The sequence below is a fragment of the Giraffa tippelskirchi genome, chromosome 1, assembly GCF_054371585.1.
Source record: "Giraffa tippelskirchi isolate mGirTip1 chromosome 1, T2T-mGirTip1v1.2.pri, whole genome shotgun sequence".
Lineage (NCBI taxonomy): Eukaryota > Metazoa > Chordata > Mammalia > Artiodactyla > Giraffidae > Giraffa > Giraffa tippelskirchi.
Genome location: NC_137275.1, coordinates 161,270,212 through 161,294,116, shown reverse-complemented (window position 1 = coordinate 161,294,116; position 23,905 = coordinate 161,270,212). Strand labels below are relative to the sequence as shown.

The following is a 23,905-nucleotide window of genomic DNA, read 5'->3' as shown; positions in this document are numbered from 1 at the left end:
TGTTGCCCACTTAATAGACTCTAGTGTGGTGTAAACATAACTTACGTGGACTAGGAAACCAAAAAATTCATATGACTCGCCTTATTGCACCCTGTGTGTGTTGGCCTGGAACTGAACCTGTGCTATATCCGAGGTATGTCTGTATAATCTATGGATAACCTACCTTTTTCTGGAGGTAACTTGGTGGAGTGGAAATCATGGGCTCTACCCGTTAGAGTGGACCTGGATCCCCATGGCATTCTCTGTCTCTTGCTAACTGGGTGCTCTTGGGCATGTTACTTGAACCAGTGGGTCTTTGTGTTCTCAGCAGTGAACTAGAAAATAGATAATACCTGCTTTACGGAAGAGGATTAAATGGATGCAGTACTCATAATACAATGCCTGGCACGTGTTAAGGCTCAGCTGATGACAGCTGCTGCTCCCAGAGTCCTTACTTTCTCTATTGCACTGCTGTTTCTATTACTGACTTTGGTTCTGCTTTCCTGTTCACTTCAAGTTTCTCGGTGTCCTCTGGTCCTGGCATTTTACCATCACCCTTTTAAGGTGTCGAACTAATCACTTGGTGTGTGTATGTAGCTGTTGTTAATGTGGTTTGGCCAGTGTCCACTCTTTGTTCTTTTTACCTTGTTAGGACTTTGATCTGGGAAAAATCTGCCATCTAAGTGTTATCTTTGGGGGAACGATCTTTCTTCTGCCACCATCTGCTTGTAGCCACAAACATGTATGTCTTTCTCAGGCTGTGTAAAGAATCTAGAAAGGAGTTGTGGCGGATGACAGCAAAAGGCTAAATCTTTTATAGAAGCAACACTCAAATGTTTCTATGAAAAAGAATCAATTATGGAAGTAGATTTCCATTTTATTTTTTAATTTAAATGTGATAAAATACACTCTTCTTTGGTATATAGATCTGAGTTTTGACAAATGCAGTTACGTTAAAGTGAAGTCGCTCAGTCGTGTCCGACTCTTTGCGACCATATTGACTGTAGCCCTCCAGGCTCCTCCATCCATGGGATTTTCCAGGCAAGAGTACTGGAGTGGGTTGCCATTTCCTTCTCCAGGGAATCTTCTCAACCCAGGGATCGAACCCGGGTCTCCTAGTTATGTTAACTGCATCACAATCAAAATAGAGAACAATTCTGTCTCCCAGTACCACCCACCCACCCAGAATTCCCTAGTGCTGTCACTTTTTAGTCATGCTCTCGCTTTGCCCTTAGCCTCTTACAACCGATGGTTCATCCTCCATCCCCATAGCTTCGTGTTTTCCAGAATGTTGTAGGAATAGAATCAGACAATGTGTCTCATCAGACCTTCTGCATCTGGTTTTTCATTCAGCATAATGAATTTGAGAAACATCCAAGGTGTTGGATGTATCAGTAGCTGGTTCATTTTTATTAACTGATAGTATTCTATTACATAGATGCACCAGAGTTTGTTTATCAATTTAATTGGAGGGCATTTGGGTGGTTTATAGTTTTCGACAGTTATGCTTGTCTGCTGTGAACATTTGTGTATAGGCTTTTGTGTGAGCATAGGTTTTCATTTCATATTAGGAAGTGTGTAGGAGTGGCTTTGTCATATGGTAGATGTGTACATAACTTTGTAAGAAACTTCCATATGGTTTCATACCGTAGATCTCAGAACCCGGGACTTTAATAAATTTAATATTATTGTTTGGAAATCTCAATACACAAAGTGATAATGTATCACACACAGTAGTCTGGGTTTCCTGTTCTGATAATACATCCTTTAGGAAGGGAAATTATATGTGAGGAATAGTGTTTAGGGAGAAACTATGAATACAGGTTGAAAGCTTTTCCAGGCTTATTTATATAGGAGGAGGGTCTGGGCCACTGTAACCACCTGATTTGGCTCCTTGAAGGGATCTGTTTGATCATTTACCAGCATAATGAGTCTTAGGAGATAATTGTCATGTCCATGAGGTTGGCACCCCAGTTTTACATATCCTTCGAAAATAATAGTCCCAGTGGCCTTCATAAGCCTAACCTGTTGGGAGAATCATCCTTATTATAGAGTCATATATAGATTTTATTTCCTTCAGCATCAGCCCATTTTGAGGAACTTTCAAATTCATGCTCTAATCAGGGGCCGTCAAGGTTTTTGGAGATGACTCAGACCCAACAGCATTTGAGATGGTGTGATTCTTACAAAGGCTTCCCTCGCCTCATCACTGTCAGTCTGCCCTTTTCTGGATGCATGGCTCTGACGGCTTGCTCTGTGCACTGCACAGCACTTGGACGGGGGTGGGAGGTGCAGGAGCTTTACCAGAAATTGGAGGCATGGCGTGCGATGTCGCTGAACGATGGCATGACAATGAAAGGCAGCATCACCCACCCCGTCAGGTTGAGAGATCCAGGCGTTCAAGTGCTTTAGGACAGGGGTCTCCAGAGCATACATGGGTGTATGTATGTGTATGTATGTGTGGAGTGCTTACTAGTAGTCCACTGGGGTATGGAAGGAAGATTTTAGAGCTTCTATTTATATTAATTTTTCTCCTAAAAATTAAAAAAAAAATTACGTTTTTTTGATTTAGCATACAGACAGACACTGGTACCCATATGGTATATATGCCTATGTCACAGAGTCCATCAGGTAACTGGCCTAGACTGTGTCAGTTATCCCGGGGATGGAGAGCATGAGGGGGAGCACCCCCACCTGGGACATCGGTCATCCATCCACCCTCACAGTTGGGTTCTTTTGCTTTCTGCCTGTTGTGAGCATTGTGGGTTTCCCCATATCCAGATAAAAGAATTTTAGGATGATCTCATTTTAACTAAACTGTAACACCCCTGACTCTCAGGATGGATGACAGATTTTTAAAAGATTCTGCCCAGGATCACAGGTTGAAAACAAGAGAAATAATGTAAGGGGAGGTGGACAATGGGAAAAGTGCAGACCTGCCACCTCTCCTGCTCCTAGTGTGAATTCTCACCAGCCCCATTACAGAGTGATCAGGGTGCATGTGTGCTAAATCACTGCAGTTGTGTCTGGCTCTTTGCTACCCTATGGATTGTGGTCTGCCAGGCTCCTCTGTCCATGGGATTGTTCAGGCAAGAATACTGGAGTGGGTTGCCATTTCCTCCTCCAGGGGATCTTCCCCACCTAGGGATCGAACCCTCATCTCTTGTGTTTCCTGTATTGGCAGGCGAGTTCTTTTACCACTAACGCCACCTGGGAAGCCCATAAGGAGGAAAGGTCCTTGCCATAGAAGGAAAGTCAGTCAGTGAGAATCCCTGTGGATCAGGGTGTAACTGGCTAAAAAATCCGATGTCATCACCTTGGCCCCTTGAAATGTAGATGTAAAACAAGTGCCTAATATCGACCCATGTCCTAAAACTTAACTTGTGTTTTCAGACATTAATATTAGTGCATGCATATGACTCATAAATAAATATAAGGGCATGTAATTCATAAATATATGGGCATGTATTCAGAAGAGGTACTTTAATATGTATTCTTGGTAAGGGATTGCCATCAAAAAAGCTTAATAAACACTTGTTTGTGAGAAATAAAAAGGAAGATTGACTGATAGGTGTGGTGATCAGGGAAGACCTTACAAAGAGCCCTCAGGAAGAGTAAGATTTAGAAAGATAGCCCTAAGACTATAGGAAGATACAAAGACAAAATAGCTTGGCCTTGTTGGGGAAGTTACGAGGAGCAAACGTAAAATACAGTTGTGAAACTTAGGATGGTGATTTTGATGATGTGTATCACACCAGCGTCTGTGATCCCCTAGTGGTGGAGGAAGGAGGGTTGATGGGAGGTCCCCTTTCTACAGGAGCCGTCAGGTCCTAGGGATGAGCTCCCTTCTCTGCTGACTTGGCCCTTGTGGGGTTGTCTGGCCTCCCTGTCTGCATGGCATCATCACGCATGCCTCATTCCCATACTCCCTCCCATCCAGCTCTTGGCAGCAGCTAACTGATGAGGAGGAGGTTGAGGGTCCCAGTCCCTCATTTTGGATCTGCCATCTCCTAGTACACTTAAAGCTTGCCTCAGCAGTCCTTTCCACTTTCAGGAGGGTATGCACAAGCTGGCTGGCAGTGAGGCCCAGGTGAAGATGAACATCAGGGCAGAACTAGGGAGCCTGAAAGTCTTCTTGGTTATGTTTAGCGTAGAGCTTAAGAAAGTGCAGTCTGGTTCGATCCTAACTGGATCATTGAATAGCTGCATCATTTCAACCCAGTCACCTAACATTTCTGATGCTCAAGTTCCTTATCTGTAAAATGCAAACACCACTAAATTTAACTCTGTCCTACAGCTCTTATATGGTAAAATAGAAGAAGGCACACCAAGCACCTTTGCACAGGGCCTGGTCCATAGAAAGAGCTCAATAATATTAGCCCTCAGTGTCATTTTTATCATTATGTTTGCCAGAGTCTGAAGTTGTTTAATATTTTTCTTCACCATGATCAAGTTACATGGAGAGTTAACAGCACTTGAAAAAGTCAAAGTACTTTAAAACAGGCCACGATCAAGTCTAAAACACAAAACCCATATTAAGTGCATCCTTATTTATTAAAACTTGAAGATGTTCTTCTTCTCTGGCCAAGAAGATCATTAAAAACTAAAGTAAGTTTATGGCAGGTCACTTGTTTTTCTTTACTTTTCTGCAAAAGAGCTCATCTTTCTCTAATCTGATTTGGTGCATCAAAACAAGTGGCAAAATGCTATTAATTGCAGTTCCAACTGGCCTGATAGACCCCTTCTAAAGCAACAGTCAAATGAATATTCAACTTCTCTTCATCTGTGACCTCCTCACTCTGGTCCTCAGAGCTGAAAATAACCTGATCATTTTTAATCAGTTTGTTAAACATTAGGCAGCTTGCTGATTTACTTTTAATCACATTCTGCAGATTTCTAGGCATTAATCTGATGTTTATTATGAAAATTACACATTTGTATTCTGGGGATTTTTTTTAATAAAGAAAAATAATAATAGGAAATAATCAAGGTAGACTGCGTGCATTAGGAGTGTGTGCGAAGTATTGCAGGTGTGTGCGAAAACACCAGCACGTGAATTCTCTTTCACAGTTTAAAACTGGATTTTTCCGTTGTTTCAAGTGGAAGCACACAAGGCCTTGCCTCTAAAGAAGATGGTCATAAAGTTGCGTTTAACTGTGGATTCACTCCTCTCCTTTGCCCACTGTCCTCACTAGGTAGTGTCCTCTCATCCTTCAAAAGCAGAGGGTAATTACCTAGGCACTTATGAATCTCCTTTTAGGATCAGAATTGAGGGAACCTAGCCACACAGGATCATTTAAAAAGATATTTTCAAAAAAAAAAGAAATCGGAGGATATTGGCTGGGTACTGGTTTTCCTAAAACTGTTCTGTTTGTATGAAACAGGGTATAGTTGGGAAGCAGAGGAAATGCATATATATGTGAAAGTGAAAGTTAGTCACTCAGTCGTGCCTGACTCTTTGCAACCCCATGGACTGCGGCCCGCCAGGCTCGTCTGTCCACAAAATTCTCCAGGCAAGAATACAGGATTGGGTTGCCATTTCCTTCTCCAGGGGATCTTCCCAACCCAGGGATCAAACCCAGGTCTCCCACACTGCAGGTGGACTCTTTACCGTCTGAGCCACCAGGGAAGCCATATACATATACATATACATATACATATACATATACATATACATATACATATACATACACACACACACACACACACACACACACACACACACTCTGCATTGAATATATTTGAACTTGAACAGTTTGCCAGCCTCTCTCTCTCAAACGTGGAACAAGTCAAGAAATCTCAGGAAACATGACCTGGGCCTGAGTGACATACCACCTTTTGCGAGTCCCTTCTGTATAATGGTACCTTGAGCAGTGATGACTGTGGGCTCCTCCATCACGCCCCCCGCCCCCCAACCTGCATGAATCCAAGAAGCAGAAAGAGATACCTTCATGATTCCAGGAAGGCCACCAGCAGCCATGTCTCAACCATCTTCTCAGAACAGGCACCTTCTCTCTCCTGCTCTTAACCTGTGTACTGTTCTTCTCTCCTCAGGTTGAATATGTGATCAAGTGTGACATGTCAGCTCTGCAAAAGATTCTGTATCGCCACATGCAAGCCAAAGGGATCCTCCTCACAGATGGTTCAGAGAAAGATAAGAAGGTACGTTGTGGAAGGCGACGCAACTCAAGGAGCCGTCATATTTCTTCTTAGTGCTGTGCCACTGGACACTCCCAGGAAATATCCCCATGACTGCTGATTTGTCATTCAAATTACAGGGCCTTTTGGGGAGGTATTATTGTTGCTGCCAAAGGAAATCCCTTGGCCTTTTACCAGCAAACTGTATTGGAGCAGTTAGAAATGAACACCATCTTGGTGTTCATATCACCAAAACAGTTAGCTCTGTTTGTGTCAGTCTGCACACAATATATCTGCCTAAGGGTAGGCTAGCATTTTAGAAAGAAAAACACCAATACAGTATACTAATGCATATATATGGAAGTTGAAAGATGGTAACGATAACCCTATATGTGAGACAGAAAAAGAGACACAGATGCATAGAACAGTCTTATGGACTCTGTGGGAGAGGGCGAGGGTGGGACGATCTGAGAGAATAGCACTGAAACATGTATATTATCATATGTGAAACAGATCGCCAGTCCAGGTTCGATGCATGAGACAAGTGCTCAGGGCTGGTGCAATGGGATGACCCAGAGGGATGGGATGGGTAAGGAGGTGGGAGGGGGGTTCAGGATGGGGAACACATGTAAACCCATGGCTGACTCATGTCAATGTATGGCAAAAACCACTACAATATTGTAAAGTAATTAGCCCCCAACTAAAATAAATAAATTAACAAAAAAATAAAATAAAACAAACCTAGAAGGTCGCTGTTAAATAAATAAATAAATAAAAGCCAGTTTCATCCCTGGGCATCTGTGCCATGCTTCTGTCTTCCCAGAATCCTACAGGATGGACAGTCATTTTTCAAAGCCATCCACTGGACATAATTCCCTCCTCTCAGACAACTCACATGGAAGATGATCTATCTAATTCAGAAATGACTGTGTAATAGTAACAGGAACTTTGGACAGTAGGAAGTGTAGGTTGCCGAGAAGACCTATGGCTCTTTGCTCTTTCTATAGAAACCTACTTTTTAAAAATGGGAAATAGCTGATCAATTAATAACTTATATTTTGACTCTCCTCTGCTTGTTCATAGGGGAAAGGAGGTGCTAAGACACTAATGAACACTATCATGCAGTTGAGAAAGATCTGCAATCACCCATATATGTTTCAGCACATTGAGGTAAGTCTGTATTCTCCGTTGTGACCCTGATCCTAATTGTTCAGTTTCTATTAATACTACATTGAAGAAAAATTTACAATAAAAAAATAAAGCAAGGTTAAAACATGTGGAAGTTGAAACTACGTGGTCTGGTAGCTTGATAAGCAGAATTAACAGACATTAGGTTTCTGGTTATGGATTCTCATTGGCACCAGACACTTGGGCATCTGGAATTTTATAGGCAGGAGTTCGAAGTGGTGAGAAAATGCTGTAAACCAGGGCTCATTATGTGGGTTCGGGTAAGTACTGTGAATTGCCTCATTGTGGTAGGTGCTCTGACATGGAAGATAATGACTGATACATCCAGCTTCCTCAGAAGGATGCTGTGGAAAAATACTAAAAGAATGGATTTATATCCGTTGAAGGAAAAGATGTTCCTGAAATATTTGCTCTGTGAAAATCACTGACTTTAGACTGTTTCTTCTGTTTCTTAGATTTGTATTTTTCCTTTCTGGCTTCTTTCATGACAGTGTAAATCCAGGTTTTTTTATCCTGATGCTCTGGTCTCTAGGAAGCTATTTTCAGGGGAGAAGACATTTTCTGCCCTGTTTGCTACATGTGAATGAGTTTCCTAAATTGAAAATTTCACCCCAGTAGGAGCCATTGACTTGAGCAGGAAGGAAAAGGAGTCAAAATTGTAGCCTCCACTTTTCAGCGTTGCCTTGGATGTGTACGGTCCTGGAAGCAGTTACTACCAACTGGCTGCTTCCTTTCCACTACTAGAGGAGCAGGAGGCGGGGGGCAGGACCCTTCAGGCTCCATATTTTCACTGGTTTATTAACAAATAAATAAATAGAAGGTTCTAGAAATTTAACTATCAGAAGCATATTCCTGGGAATGAGACTGAAATGTTCTTGACTTTGAAGATTCTTTTTTTTTTTCTTCCTTGTTTTTGGTAATCACACTTCTTAGGTAAGAGTATGTATTGCACCTCTGTCCATATCCTGGAGTCCTGTCCCAACTGTAGGATGAAATTAAAATTAACTCCCGACACTGCTGTTGCTTTAGGGACAGGCCTTTTGTAGAGTAAAAAGGCCTTGGTTTAAGTAAAATGACAATGGCAACAACTGTAGGGAGGAAGGAGGGCAAGGTCCCACCAACAAGCCTACGTAGACACTTGGTAGGAGAGTCCATGGTGTGGTGATGAGTCCATACCCCAGACCACTTTTCCCTCTGTAAAAACCTGGTGTAAGTCACTTAGCATCTCCAGGCTATAGTGTATTTGACTTGTCATCAGATGGTGTTAGATGACAGGGCTGGCAGAAGGATAAATGTTTAAACTAAAGAACATACGAAGTGTCTGGTAAACCAGTAATGTGATAAACAGGCCATAAGGTATCAATGTATTAGTGGGGGTTGCTTGTTGGGTTGCTTGCATGCGGGCTCAGTCGCTTCAGTTGTGTCTGCCTCTCTGTGACCCTAAGGACGGTAGCCCACCAGGCTCCTCTGTCCATGGGAATTCTCTAGGCAAGAACACTGGAGTGGGTTGCTATGCCCTCCTCCAGGGGATCTTCCCAACCCAGGGATTAAACCCATGTCTCCTGTGGCTCCTGCATTATAGGTGGATTCTTTACCACTGAGCCACCAGGGAAACCCATGTTGGGTTGGGGGAGCTAAAGAAAGGTCTAATGGTGAAAATGATTGGGATCATATCAGGTTGACCTGTCACCCACCATCTTATATTTTCTTAAAAACAGTTTTTAGATATTCAGCAAAAATATAGAGGATTTGTTGTTGTTCAGTTGCTCAGTCGTGTCTGACTCTTTGAGATCCCATGGACTGCAAAACACCAGGCTTCCCTGTCCTTCACCATCTCCCAGAGCTTGCTCAAACTCATGTCCATTGAGTCGGTGATGCCATCCAACTATCTCATCCTCTGTCGTCCCCTTCTCTTGCCTTCAATCTTTCCCAGCATCAGGGTCTTTCCCAATGAGTCAGTTCTTTGTATCAGGTGGCCAAAGTATTGGAGCTTCTGCCTCATATCAGTCCTTAAAATGAATATTCAGGATTGAATAAGGATTTGAGGACTTCAGACTTATGAAAATTAAGTGTCAGTCTTACTTCATTTGTCATACCAAAATGCACCTTTGAAACACACTGGGTCATGTCAGGAAGGGTTGGGGGTTATGCCTTCTACCCCCAAGCTTCTGTTTGGAGCATCTGAGAAGTGGGGAGCAGGATCAGAGAAGCTAAGCTTAAGTAACCTGCCCTCCTTTCCCTGCCTGTTTACATTTTAAGTAGCAGTCCATAGAAAGACAGACTTTGATTTGCAATTTTTTTAACATGAAAACTTTCAGGAGTATATTCCTGGAAACAAGACCCGCAGTGACTGGCGAAGATATCACACTTGTGAACCAGAGATGGTGTGTGCACTTTGTTTTTGTCTTCATTTTGTTTGCTTACACGTCCTTTGTTCATACCACCTGATAGTTGAAACCCAGTCTCCCGATTGGGCTGGGGATCTTTAAACCAGAGAAATGAAAACAGAGTTTTTAAAATGCTGCTGATACCTGGCCATATCACCATCCACTGATACATGCAGATGGAAACAGATGGAACCTAAAAAATCGAGTCAAAACTGGCCACCTGTAGGGAGGAAAGGCATGATTCTTGGAGTCAGGGTAGGGTTTTGGGCTGTGATCCATCAGCGTTCATTTTGCCAGCAGGGCAGCATCCGAAGGGGCCGGGGCCCACTGTAAATGATGAGCATGTTTGGGAGTGGAGCCCAGAGGGAAAGATCTGGTCCCCTTGGAGGAAAGCTTTGGTGATCCAGGAGGGAAGGAAAGCAGAGAAGGGAGACAGCTGGTGGTTAAGTGAAGGTGTGACGTGCTTTCCTCCCCACAGATGGCCTCCCCTTCCATCAAGTAGGGATATGAAAATCACATGGGGAACAGCTATTTATTTCTTCCACAGAATCAGTGAGGAGGGAAATATGTAGTTAAGTTCTGTATTTTAGAAGTAGATGCCAGTTACCTGAGGGGTGGTGTACATTTAGGGCCTTATTTATAATGCAGAAAAGCACAGCGTGGAAGGGATGTTACATCTGTATTAAACTAAGATCTATATACTTAGTACATACGTCATCATCATGACTTTTACTGCTGAACATTTCCACAGTATATTGATGTGTGTGTATTAATCCTGATTTGCTTATATTAAGCTCTTCCTCTTATCTAGACTCTAAGCTCCTTGAGGGGTAGATACTTCCTTTACTTCCTTTTTTTCTGGATCCCCAGTACCTGCCTACTACAGCCCTGGGCCAGTGAACATTTAATCACTGATGAGTGAACTAACCCTGTCATCTCAGTATGAGAGTCTAGAGCCTTGCTGAAACTTACAGGATATGTTTCTGTCAAAGCTATAGTCTGAATTCAAAGGCTTTGAGTTCCTGGTTCTTTCCATAAAGAGTATTTTCTTACTTATTATTTTGTTTAATTGCATTCTAGAAATAGGATGACCTCACTAATAGAATAATTATTATGTCAGTAATTACAGATCTGTTTTTAAAAATCCTTTTTCTTCTCTCTCTTTTAAAGGAATCCTTTGCTGAACACCTGGGCTATTCAAATGGGGTCATCAATGGGTAAATCCTAATTTTTTTTCTCTTCCAAAAAATGGTTTGTTGGTCCTACCTAAACTTTTCTCTCTAGTGTTTCCTGTCACACAAATACATTACTGCCAGCCTCCTCAGCAACCCTCCTCTCTTCAGCAGAGGGTACAGAAGTTGTTAACCAGAACGATATCAGCATTCTCTTTTACTTTACTGGCATAAATTACTACATGCCTTGAGCAAGTGGCTATTCAGAGGACATAGATCTCCTTTAATAGACTTAACAGTGTCCTAGTATTCTAAAAACGTCAGAGCTTCAGAGGGTTGTTACTTATAACCAATAGTGTAGCTTGAGCTCAAAGAGAATTTAACATATGCGATCTCAAGTCAATATTTAACATTAATGTGCATGAGAGGAAGATATCTCATCTGCTATAAACATGTACAACTTTGCAGTCATTTGCTAGAGTATGGTCTGTATAAGAAATATTTTTCATTTGGACCTTGAAGAGACACATGCCTGCGACAATAACGAAAAAGTACCTTGCATCAATAGAAAGCCTCTGTTTTGCTTGTTCGGCACCAGGGAGATTTTCTTATTAAGATAAAGGGGTCATTCTTTGATCCCAAGGGCAGACTGTGTCAGTGGACCAAGAACCAGGAATTGGAAGCCATGCAGAACCATTACCACCAGGCTCTCCTCTCCTGATGCTGGGTACACTACTGCTGCTGTCAGGGTGGCCAGGCTGTGTATTGAAAACATGGCCTCAGCGGGTGTTTGAAGGACAGTTCTCAGAGCAGGGAATGGATGTCGAGAAGACCTGCACTTGAAAAATCTATCTGTTCTCTGTGTCATAAAATCACTACCAGTGTTACATTTCAATATTATAGACCAGAATGCATATACACTGGTGAGCTTTCCCAACAGTATCCCCCTACAACTAAGTTTTAATAATGTAACACACCCCTGTTGATAAAAGAGGAGAGTAAGTAGTTTCTTGTAGAGGAAAGCAGCTCTACTTTAGCTCACTAATGTTCTTCTCTGTCTGACAGCACTCTGCCATCATATTTTTTTAATGTGAATTTCTGTTTTTTATGTGAATTTCCAGGAGTCCATCTCCTCCCCAATCCGTTCTTCACAATGTACATGGTGATCTTTTAAAAAGATGTCAGCTCTCGTGGCCCCCCTCAATGGAAAACCCATCAATGGCTTTCCATTTCACTTAAAACTAAAACTAATAGAGCCCTACAGGATCTGTCTAAACACCCCCCACCCTCTTCATCTCTGCTCTCATCTCCCAGTGTCCCCCCTCCGCTCCTTGACCTACGCATAAGCCACACACACCATTTTTTTCCATTTCGCAGACTCTCCAAGCTCTTTTACTCCTCAGGGCCTTTGCACATACTCTTTCCGCTTCCTGGAATCTCTTCCTCTCCACTCTTGAGACTCCCTTCTTCACCTGGCTGCCTTTTGCTCTTTATTTCAGGTTTTAGGCTACACTGTTATTTCTTCAGTGGGGTCACCCTTGATACTCTAAACCAGAAGCTGGCAAATTATTTTCTGCAAAGGGCCAGATCTCAAAATTTTCACTTTTGCTGTCCCAGAAGTCTCAGTTGCACCACCTCGACTTTTCCGTTGTAGCTTGAAAGCAGCCATAGGCAAATATAAATGAGCAAGCCTGGCCATGTTCCAGTAAAACTTTATTTACAAAAACCGGCAGTAGTCCAGGGCTGACATTTGCCACACACTGTTCTTATGTAAAGAAGGTATCTGTTTTTCTTTTTAGTACTTATCGTTTGTAAGTCATTAATTACCCATTTGGAAAGCAGAGATTCCATTTTGCTTATGCACATGCTCAGTAGTGTGCTTAGCACACAGTAGGTGCTCAGTAAGTATTTCAGTGAATTGCAATGCCCTAAATTAGTTGTTTTATGAATTTAATAAGTAGAGATTTAAGGAAATGACATAATATACATGTATGTATGTGTAGGCGGGACAGAGAGAAAGAAAGAGAGTTGAGACAGAGAATGAAACTATAAAGAGCATGAGAAGGTTTCCTTTTCTTTCTAGAATCTGTCATCATACCTACATTATATAATGTACTCTTTATGGGTTTTCTACAAATGTGTTCTATTTTTCCATGAAATACTCTCCACTGCTTTGGAGTGGCTATGTACTCATCCATTCATTCATTCTGTAGTTATTTAGTGAATGTTGACTATGCACAAGGCACTGTATGAAAAGCAAAGCTCTACTGGATCCTTCAAGAAGACAGCAGTAATACTGTCTTCTTGTTTTGCATTTTTGGGTTCAGGGCTGAGCTGTATCGGGCCTCAGGAAAGTTTGAGCTACTTGATCGTATTCTGCCAAAATTGAGAGCGACTAACCACCGCGTGCTGCTTTTCTGCCAGATGACGTCCCTCATGACCATCATGGAGGATTACTTTGCTTTTCGGAACTTCCTTTACCTGCGCCTTGATGGTGAGTGTGTAAGGAATTAGGCTCCACAGCCACGCTGTTCAGAGTACAGGGATACCGGCAACTTAGATCCAACCTCAGTCAAAAGCAGGGCTAAAATTGTTGAATAATTAGCAGGGTGAGGTCCAGCTTCTCTAGATAGCAGTTTTTATATCCTCCAGCCTAAAATAAGCTGAAATCTTTGCACAGATGTTTTTCCTACATTCAAGCCAATGCAAGTGACTTAAAATAATTTATAAGTACCACAATTAAACTAAACTAAAATTAAAAAACTCTTCTTGCCTTTGGGCTTGTCTATTCTCTATGCAACCCCCCCCCCATATAGAATATTTTGATAAACCTCTAGGTTTTACTGTGAAGGCATATTTTAAAGGGATAAAAGTTATGATTCCCTTCTTCAGTAACAGTGTAATAATCCACATAAGATTATATCTATCATTAAAACTTTTCTCATTTTCTAAATAGAAGCATATACATGCTACCCTAAGAGACATGGCTTCATTGTTTGCTGGATTTTGTGAACTATGCAGAATATTTGCCTGATTTTTAGAGTGACATTTAAATGCCATGTCCTTAAAAAATTAGTCAAAAAATATGAATGGAAGAAAATATAAATTTAGAGATACTTCCTAAATTGTTGTACGACTTGGATGGCAGCCCTAGTATTTCAGAGATTAGGGATACCTAAATGTTCTTACTATGGCAGGGGGTGACATTTTCCAAGAGTGGTGAATAGGAGCTGGTTTACAGCCTGGATGGTGTTGAATTCCTGCATGGTGTTTCTAGTACCGATTTTTATCTAACGTAACATTCAAGTTATTGTCAAGTGGGAAATTTAAAGTTTATGTTCCATTAAAAGATGTTTTATTTTCAATCCAACATGTTTTCACCCTCTTGCTATGAACTGGATACAACTGGATATATACCAACCTCGGACCTGCCATATTTTCTCTTACTTGAATTTTTAAGTGAATTCTCTATATGGTGTATACCTATTAGGGCACTGTTAACTCTTAAATTAATTGTACCCTCTGACAAACTTGATTTTTTAAAGAACTTTACTTCCATGGTGGTTCAGATGGTAAAGAATCTGCCTGTAAAGCAGCAGACCAGGTTCAATCCCTGGGTCAGGAAGATCCCCTGGAGGAGGGCATGGCCACCCACTCCAGTGCTCTTGCCTAGAGAGTTCCATGGACGGAGGAGTCTGGTGGGCTACAGTCCATGGGGTCGCAAAGAGTTGGACACGACTGAGTTACTAACACAGTTCCCTCTCCTTGAAGTCACTGAAAACAGATGAATGGTTAAGTAAGCGTCGATTCTGAATTCATGACGCAGCTCTATCAGCCACAGTCTGTCTTTAGGCACATCTGCCTTGTGTCTTGTCCTCAGGCTCAACCTGTTCCTTCCTCCCTCTCTTTTGAGGGGTAAGTGCAGCCCTCAGTCAGCATTCTTCCTTTGAAAGGCAAGCCCGCCTTCACTGCTGCTCAGGTGAGAGGCTACCAGCTCTGTTTTCCCTGAATTGACAGTCCATCACAGATGTCCTGCAGAACTATTGTTTACTGCTTTGTGGCATTTTGACTGGAATCTCAGATCCCTGAGGACTGTGGCCTTGGAATATTTGAGTCTGGAAAACTGGCAAGAAGTGACTTCCTTGAAACAAATCTTTCTCATGTGTCCTTGCCAGCTTGAGAGAGTATCTTTAATTGTCTGTTGGTTGCTGCCCTTATTTTTATCAATCATAATAGTCAGAAAAGCTAATGTTTATGGAATGCCTACTATCAGTACATGTGGGATACCAGGCAAAGTACTTCCTGTGCATAATTTATTTGATTTTCTCAGCAAACAAGGTATAAACACAATCCCCATTTAACAGATGAGAAAACAGAGATTTAGAGATATGAGTTAACTTGCCGAAGTTTACACATGAGGCAGATGGTAAAACCAAATTGTAACTTTGATCTCTCTGATTGCACATTAGTTTAGAATCAGTTTTAGTAGATCCAGTAGATCATCTCTGAAAATGCAGGTTGTTTTCCTAGAGACAATATTTTTAAGAATGATTTTGAACTTATTCAGCAATTTTTAATTAATTGAAAATGACCAGACCATTTCAAGAGAACGAGCCACTCACTGATCCTGCTAGCAAAGAGTAGGTTGGAGGAAAGAAGCAAGCAAGTTCATTAAGTGTTACAGATGGCATTCAGAAGGCTTCATGGACTTCTAGCTGAAAGAAGCAACAGCTATTTGTTTCAGAGTTAGAATTCATAGGCAAACAATCAACATACACATGGATAAATTAGTATACCCACTTCCAACTGTACCACCCTCCAACCACATCCCCTTAACCCAATTGTTAAAATGACTTTGGATTTTCATTGTTCAATTTGATATCCCAGATTTTTGACCTCAGGAAAAAAAATTTGATGACGGATAAGTAGTTTTTTTTCTGGCAAAGATTATGGTTGCATGAATAGATTTAACTACGATTCCATCATAGTCTTTGTTTTCACTGGAAACAATTTTTGAATGAGAGTAAGCAGTAAAGTTAAGCCCCAGAAGACAACATTTTCCAAAAGCAGCTGAAACTAAGTTAAAATGAGTAATCATAAAAGCCTGACAGTGTGTTCCTTCTGGAAAATTTGCAATTTTCAACACAATTGCCTTTATTATTAATTGTATTCTTGGTTATGTTCTGCATCAAAGTCTAAAAGAACTTGGACTTGATACACTTTAAATCCTGTGCCCATATACAAGCAGCATTTCTTAGGCTGGAAATAAACCCTGACACAGTAGTTTGAATCTCCTTGAGCAGTATGCCAAAGATTGCTGATGATCAGCAAATGTCTTGGCAAATATCTTGGCTTGGGGAACCTTTCACTAATGGAAATAGTAATCCAGCAAATTCTGAACCTTGTCATAAGAAATGCCATAGCTTTGCATGAGAAGTGACTCAATCATAGCTTTTCCTGGCCTTATAATTTGTCAGGTCCCATGCTGTGTATACAGTTGGTCCCTCATTCCTCAGTATCAAGTCAGGGATTGGTTCCAGGACCCCCACAACTACTAGAATCCACAGATACTCAAGTCCCTGATATAAACAGGTACAATATTTACATATAACCTATGCACATCCTCCCATATACTTTATGTATTTTTATAGCATATTCTTTTTAAAATTTTTACTTATTTATTTTATTTATTCTTGGCTGTACTGGGTCTTCGTTGCTCTGCATAGGCTTTCTCTAGTTGCAGTGAGTGGGGGCTTCTCTTGTTGCAGAGCACGGGCTCTAGGGCACGCAGGCTGGGAAGTTGCAGCATGCAGATTCAGTAGCTGTGGCTCATGGGCTTAGTTAACCCAAGACATGTGGAATCTTCCCAGACCATGGATTGAACCTGTGTCTCCTGCATTGGCAGGTGGATTCTTAACCCCTGGGTCAACAGGGAAGTCCTTTCATATAATTTAAATCATCTCTAGATTACTTATTATACCTAATACAATATAAATGCTGTGTAAATCGTTGCTGGTGCTCAGCTAATTCAAATTATGCTTTGGAGAACTTTATGGTATTTTTTTTAAATTCCAAATACTTTTGATCCACTCTCGGTTGAATCCCTGATTCTGCAACCCAAGGCTACCAAGGGCAGACTGTACCGTTATCTCTGGGAATGTCTTCTTTCCCCATATTGGAAATTTTTTTATTTGCTTATTTCTGTGGCTTTTCCTCCTATTTGTGACAGAGGGTGAAATGTGAACCAATAATTTTTTTTAAAAGATCACTGTATCTGGACAGATGATGTAGCACAATGTTTTTCATGATAGAATGGAACTTGCCTTCCACTGTCATTGTGAGCACACAGTTCACTGTGACCTCAGAACACTGATTCTGAACATAAAAGAAAGGACACCATATAAAAGAAAGAAGGACACCACATTTTTGTAACATTGTTCAACAAAACACATTTTGTGTCCTTCCCCGCAAATCTAAATTCTTTCAGTTCATCATTAAAGGATTTGACCAGGTTGCTCAACTGGAAATCTGATTTATAAAGTAAAATGAGCTCTAAAGAACATTTCTCCATTGAATGGGGACACCCGAAGGCCCTTGTTTCCAATCCCCGTTTGCTATATTCAGAAACTACATCCCCTCCCCCACCACAGGAGAGTACTTAACTATTTTTATTAATGTGAAATACAGATCCCCCCATGTTTGAGAACTTGAACCTCCACAGTAACTCAGTTCCATTAGCTGGAGTCACTTAAATGTTTTAATCCTCTGAAATAAATTGCTGGTATATTTTCATCCTTAAAAAAAGAACACCATGTAGAAATAATATTTGTATAGCAGGCAGTTAGGGACTATCAAGTAATGTGCATACATATTTCCCAACAGCCTAAGGCCTTTTTCAAAACTCTGCAGCTATGTTTTTCTAGTAAAATATATTCAGATGGAATATCGTAGGGATTTTTTTTCCTTTTCCCCAATGCAGTTCATGAAATGGCCAGGTGAATACATTACAAACACTTTGGGAGTAAGGGACTGATTTGGAATGCAAATCTGGGGACCTTTGTGCTGTTGTTCAGTAAGTTGTGTCCGACTCTTTGAAACTCCATGGACTGTAGCACGCCAGGCTCCTGTATCCTCAACTGTCTCCTGGAACTTGCTCAAATTCATGTCCATTGAGTCAGTGATGCCTCCCAACCATCTCATCCTCTGTCACCCCCTTCCCCTGCCCTTGATCTTTCCCAGCATCATGGTCTTTTCCAAGAGTCAGCTCTTCGCATCAGGTGGCCAAAGTATTGGAGTTTCAGCATTAGTCCTTCAAATGAATATTCAGGGTTGATTTCCTTTAGGATTGACTGGTTTGATCTCCTTGCTATACAGGGACTCTCAAGAGTTTTCTCCAACACCACAATTTGAAAGCATCAGTTCTTTGGTGCTCAGCCTTCGTTATGGTCCAATTCTCACACGCATATGTGACTACTGGAAAAACCATAGCTTTGACTATATGCACCTTTGTTGGCGAAGTGATGTCTCTGCTTTTTAAGGCTCTGTCTACATTTGTCATAGCTATCCTTCCATGGAGCAAGCGTCTTTTGTTTTTATGGCTGCAATTACCACCCACAGTGATTTAGGAGACCAAGAAAATAAAATCTGTCACTGCGTCTACTTTTTCCCCTTTGCCTTGAAGTGATGGGACTGGATGCTATGATCAAGTTTTTTTGACTATTGAGTTTCAAGCCAGCTTTTTCACTCTCCTTTTTCACCCTCATCAAGAGGCTTTTTAGTTCCTCTTCACTTTCTGGCGTTAGAGTAGCATCATCCACATATCTGAGGTTATTGATATTTCTACCAGCAATCTTGAGTCCAGCTTGTGATGCATCTAGCCCAGCGTTTCACATGATGTACTCTGCATAGAAGTTAAATAAGCAGAGTGACAATATACAGCCTTGTCTTAGTCTTTTTCCAATTTTGAACCAGTCGATTGTTCAATGTCTGGTTCTAACTGTTGCTTCTTGGCCCACATATAAGTTTCTCAGGAAACAGGTAAGGAGGTCTGGTATTCTCAGCTCTATAAGAATTCATAGTTTGTTGTGATCCACGCAAAGGCTTTAGCATAGTCAAAGAAGCAGGAGTAGATGTTTTTCTGGAACTCCCTTACTTTCTCCATGATCCAACAAATGTTGGCAATTTGATCTCTGGTTCCTCTGCCTTTTCTAAACCCAGCTGGTACATACGGAAGTTCCTGGTTCACATACTGCTGATGCCTAGCTTGAAGGATTTTGAGCATAACCTTGCTAGCATGTGAAATGAGTACGGTTGTATCGTAGTTTAAACATTCTTTGGCATTGCCTTTCTTTGGGACTGGAATGAAAACTGACCTTTTCCAGTCCTGTGGCCACTGCTGAGTCTTCCAAATTTGCTAACATGTTGAGTGCAGCACTTTGACAGTGTCATCTTTTAGCATTTGAAATACCTCAACTGAAATTCCATCACCTCCACTAGCTTTGCTGGTAGTAATGCTTCCTAAGACCCACTAACTTCACACTCCAGAATATCTGGCTCTAGGTGAGTGACCACACCATCGTAGTTATCCCAGTCATTAAGACTTTTTTTGTATAGTTCTCTGTGTATTCTTGTCACCTCTTCTTAATCTCTTCTGCTACTGTTAAGTTCCTTACCATTTCTGTCCCTTATCGTGCTCATCCTTGCATGAAATGTTGCCTTGATATCTCCAGTTTTCTTGAAGAGATCTCTAGTCTTTCCTAGTCTATTGTTTTTCTCTATTTCTTTGCATTGTTCACTTAAGAAGGCCTTCTTATCTCTCCTTGCTATTCTCTGGAACTCTGCATTCAGTTAGGTGGCTACTCTCCCTTTCTTCCTTGCCTTTCATGTCTGTTTCCTTAGCTATTTGTAAAGCTTCCTCAATCGCTTTGCCTTCTTACATTTGTTTTTCTTGGATGTGGTTTTGGTCACCACCTCCTGTACAATGTTATAAACCTCCATCCATAGTTCTTCAAGCACTCTTGTCTATCAGATCTAATCCTTTTGAATCTATTTGTCACTTCCACTGTATAATCATAAGGGATTTGATTTAGGTCATACCTGGATTGCCTAGTGATTTTCCTTACTTTCTTCAATTTAAGTCTGAATTTTGTAATAAGGCACTTATGATCTGAGCCACAGTCAGCTCCAGGTCTTGTTTTTGCTAACTGTATAGAACTTCTCCATCTTCAGCTGCAAAGAACATGATCTGATTTTGGTATTGACCATCTGGTTATGTTCATGTGTAGAGTCATCTCTTGTATTGTTGGAAAAGAGTGTTCACTGTGACCACTTGTTCTCTTGATAAAACTCCGTTAGCTTTTGCCTGCTTCATTTTGTATTCCAAAGCCAAAGTTGGCTGTTATTCTGGGTATCTCTTGACTTCCTACTTTTGCATTCCATTCCCCTATGATGAAAAGGACATCTTTTTTTTTTTTTTTGGTATTAGTTCTAGAAGGTCTTGTAGGTCTTCACAGAACCAGTCAACTTCAGCTTCTTTGGCATCAGTAGTTGGGGTGTAGACTTGGATTACTGTGATGTTGAATGGTTTGCCTTGGAAATGAACTGAGATCATTCTATTGATTTTTTTAGATTTCCCCCAAGTACTGCATTTCAGTTTAAAACCAAACAAAGCAGCAGGTAATACACCTGGCGATAGCTCACCCCATGATGTCTGATGAGACGCTAAAATACTAAATAAGCAGAGAGTATGAAACCCCAGAATATGTTCTTCATGCCCAAAAGTGAACACTGTATTCTGGGGTTTTATACTCTCTGCTTATTCACTATTTTGGAGTCTCATCAGACACCATGGGGTGATCCATTGCCAAGTGTATTACCTGCAGCTTTGTTTGTCTTTAGTTTATATCCTTTGAACTGAACAGTTCAGAATGTCAGCATGAGAACTGACCCAGAGATTCCTTTTTTTAAAAAATTATTTTGGTTTCAAGTCTTGCTAAAGAGTATAAAAATATTCCATTCACATTTTATGTTTTTACTAGCCAGATCATGCTTAGTAGCCATCCGAATGGCAAAATGTAGTAAAAATCAATTTCCTTTTGTTTCCATTCTCTTGGGCATAAACAAGTCCCCACTCTAAAGTCGACTGGCAAAGTAGCTTTAAGCCATTATAATAATCCTTTTAGGCGTGTGTGTGTGTGTGTGTGTGTATTTTTTAAGTTATTTGGTGTTTTCAAGCATGAAAATAAATCCGGAAAATGTTTTCACCAAGTTTTAGGTTAGCATGAGAATGTTACAAGATTTGTAAGTTTCACAGATTCCCTATCAGAATATTTAAACTCTTTTCAACATTTTGGAACAATGAGGAGTAGATAGAGCATTCCTTCTTGGTTAGAGAAAAGTCTCTTACTATCTCTCTTTTTCTTTTTTCTAATTGCAAGATGTTCAGTTTTCCTTTCAAAAGTGCAAAAACCTTAGGGGTTTCCTCACCAATACTAAGAGGAGTCTGAGTCTATTTCTCAAGGAAACAGGCCCTTTTGTCTAGCTCTGTGCCATTTTCAGACAGGAGTTAATTGGCAAATTTATTTTTCTCATCCCCTCAGGCACCACCAAGTCTGAAGATCGTGCTGCTTTGCTAAAGAAATTCAACGAGCCTGGGTCCCAGTATTTCATTTTCTTGCTGAGCACAAGAGCTGGAGGCCTGGGCTTGAATCTCCAGGCCGCTGATACCGTGGTCATCTTCGATAGCGACTGGAATCCTCATCAGGTGCGCATCTCTCTGCCTTTGGTGCCCTAGCCTCCCTTCTGGAGAAGACTGGAGAGGCTAGCAGTTCCCTCATTTGCATTTATGGGACAGAGCACATTCCTAAACAAGTGGACCATGTATGTCTCCAAAGGGAAAAAAGTCCAGCACATTCTTATGTCTGCTTACTTATATCCCTTGAAACATAGATATTGAGATGTCTTACACATGCCTTTGGTGTGCCTTTGAAGAGTTCAAGTTTGCAGGACAAAAACTCAAGTTTCCCCTTCATTTTAAGCCCCTTCATCCCCCATCTCCTGGGATTGCCACTGAACAAAGTATATTTGAAAGTGAAAGTGTTAGTTGCTCAGTTGTGTCCAACTCTTTGCGACCCCATGGACTGTAACTGTAACCATGGAGAAGGCACTGGCACCCCACTCCAGTACTCTTGCCTGGAAAATCCCATGGACTGAGGAGCCTGGTAGGCTGCAGTCCATGGGGTCGCAAAGAGTCGGACACGACTGACGCGACTTAGCAGCAGGACTGTAACCCACCAGGCTCCTCTGTCCTTGGAATTCTCCATGCAAGAATACTCGAGTGGGTAGCCATTCCCTTCTCCAGGGAGTCTTCCTTACCCAGGGATCGAACCTGGGTCTGCAATGGCAGGCGGATTCTTTACCATCTGAGCCACCTGGTAAAAATGAGTCCTAGAAAGCTGTAAATAATATCCCCAAGGTCAAACAATTTGTATATTCGTTTTTTATTCTGTGTGTTTTATTTAAAATCACCATCAAAAAATATTCTATTCTGTTCACTTAAAACATTTTAAAACAACTATACTTCAATTTTTTAAAATGCATAGAAATATTCTATGAGCAACTACTAAAAAAACAGAATAGGTTCCTTGTGGCAGTTTCGTCTGGGAGGTAGGTAGTATACCTGCCCATAAGATACTCAGTAGAGCAATATTCAGGCTTCCCAGGTGATGCTAGTGGTAAAGAACCTGCCTGTCAGTGCAGGAGACATAAGACACGCAGGTTCAATCCCTGGGTCGGGAAAATTCCCTGGAGGAGGGCATGGCACCTACTCAAGTATTCTTGCCTGGAGAATCTCAGAGACAGAGGAGCCTGGTGGGCTACAGTCCATAGAGTTGCAAAGAGTTGGAAATGAATGAAGCGACTTGGCACACATGCAGAGTGGTATTTTTGAGGATTAGATTCATATCGGAACAAGTGTGGATTCACAGTAGTAAAGAGAACTGCAGCTCTCACATAGGAAGGTGAATTCTACATCAGCTTAACCTGGACTCCTTCCTGTACAGGTCTCAGGGACTGTAAATACGTAGAATCATACCATCTCACTAGGTTGTTATGAAGATTGGATGGAAAGGGCTTACAGAAGTTGTTTTTGTCAGGAAGTGGAGTTCAGATGCATTAGAATTACAAGGGAGCTTTTTAAAAACAGCCATGCCTGCTTGTCATTCCCTGCACCTCACCCTTAATTTTACAGGGTCTTCTCACCAGTCTTCCCACTTCTCTATACACAAGCTTCTGGGAGATTCAGACACAGACTTTCTCACACATCTGGGGATCCCTGACTTCAAGAATAAAGCAGTGATTCCAAACTTTGGGTGGCCGCCAGCCTTGACCACTGCATGTGCCCACCAGCCATTCTTTCTCTAGGTGATGACATTAAAGTCGAGTTCCTTTTGAAATTTTCTGACCCTGAAAAGGGTTACAGGTGACCAGCATATAGTGTATTAGTCTTAGGGAGATAGTCTTATATGCCTTGTATATTTTTATATCCCATATTTCTTTTCAAATCACAGGGAGAATTCATATTCCCTGGAGAAACCCGCAGTTTTCTTTGTGCTGTGGTGATTCAGTGTCTGTTCCACAAACATTTATTGAAGGGCTGTTATGCCACGGGCACTGAGCTAGACTAAGTATCTAGGGAAGGATGTGTGTGATTCCCCTCCTCCCAGGATGCTTAGTCTGCCTGGATGTTTACATCACCCTCATTGCTGCTGCCTAAATCTTCAGTGAGATACAGTAACTTGGGTATAGGTGAATGGAGAGTTCACTAGATTTTATCTTCCAGGATAAACACTTCTGTGGCATCTCAGCTGTTCACCCTCATTGGCGCAGTGTTTATGCTAAGAACCCAAGGCAATCTAGTTTCCAGAAATGCTAGTATACCATGAGAAAGGATGCTGGGACATCCAAGTGTTTCTGTCTCTCTCTCTGTGTCACACACACACACACTTTTATGAACAGTAGCTAAAAATGGAACCCCAGAATCAA

General features: G+C 41.3%; 1 protein-coding gene across 41 annotated transcripts in view; it reads left to right on the top strand.

Moving 5' to 3' along the window:
• The window catches only part of SMARCA2 (SWI/SNF related BAF chromatin remodeling complex subunit ATPase 2), a 189,352-nt gene that overhangs the window by 88,068 nt on the left and 77,379 nt on the right, over positions 1-23,905 (top strand). For 39 of the 41 annotated variants that reach the window (XM_081502976.1, XM_081502968.1, XM_081502889.1 and 36 more), the window contains 5 exons: positions 6,034-6,141; positions 7,201-7,287; positions 10,863-10,909; positions 13,192-13,358; positions 21,463-21,626. In XM_081502976.1, the coding sequence (XP_081359102.1) occupies positions 6,034-6,141; positions 7,201-7,287; positions 10,863-10,909; positions 13,192-13,358; positions 21,463-21,626 (573 nt within the window). Of the gene's footprint in view, positions 1-6,033; positions 6,142-7,200; positions 7,308-10,862; positions 10,910-13,155; positions 13,359-21,462; positions 21,627-23,905 lie in introns of all 41 variants that reach the window. The other 2 variants (XM_081502881.1, XM_081502786.1) reach the window with 1 other exon arrangement.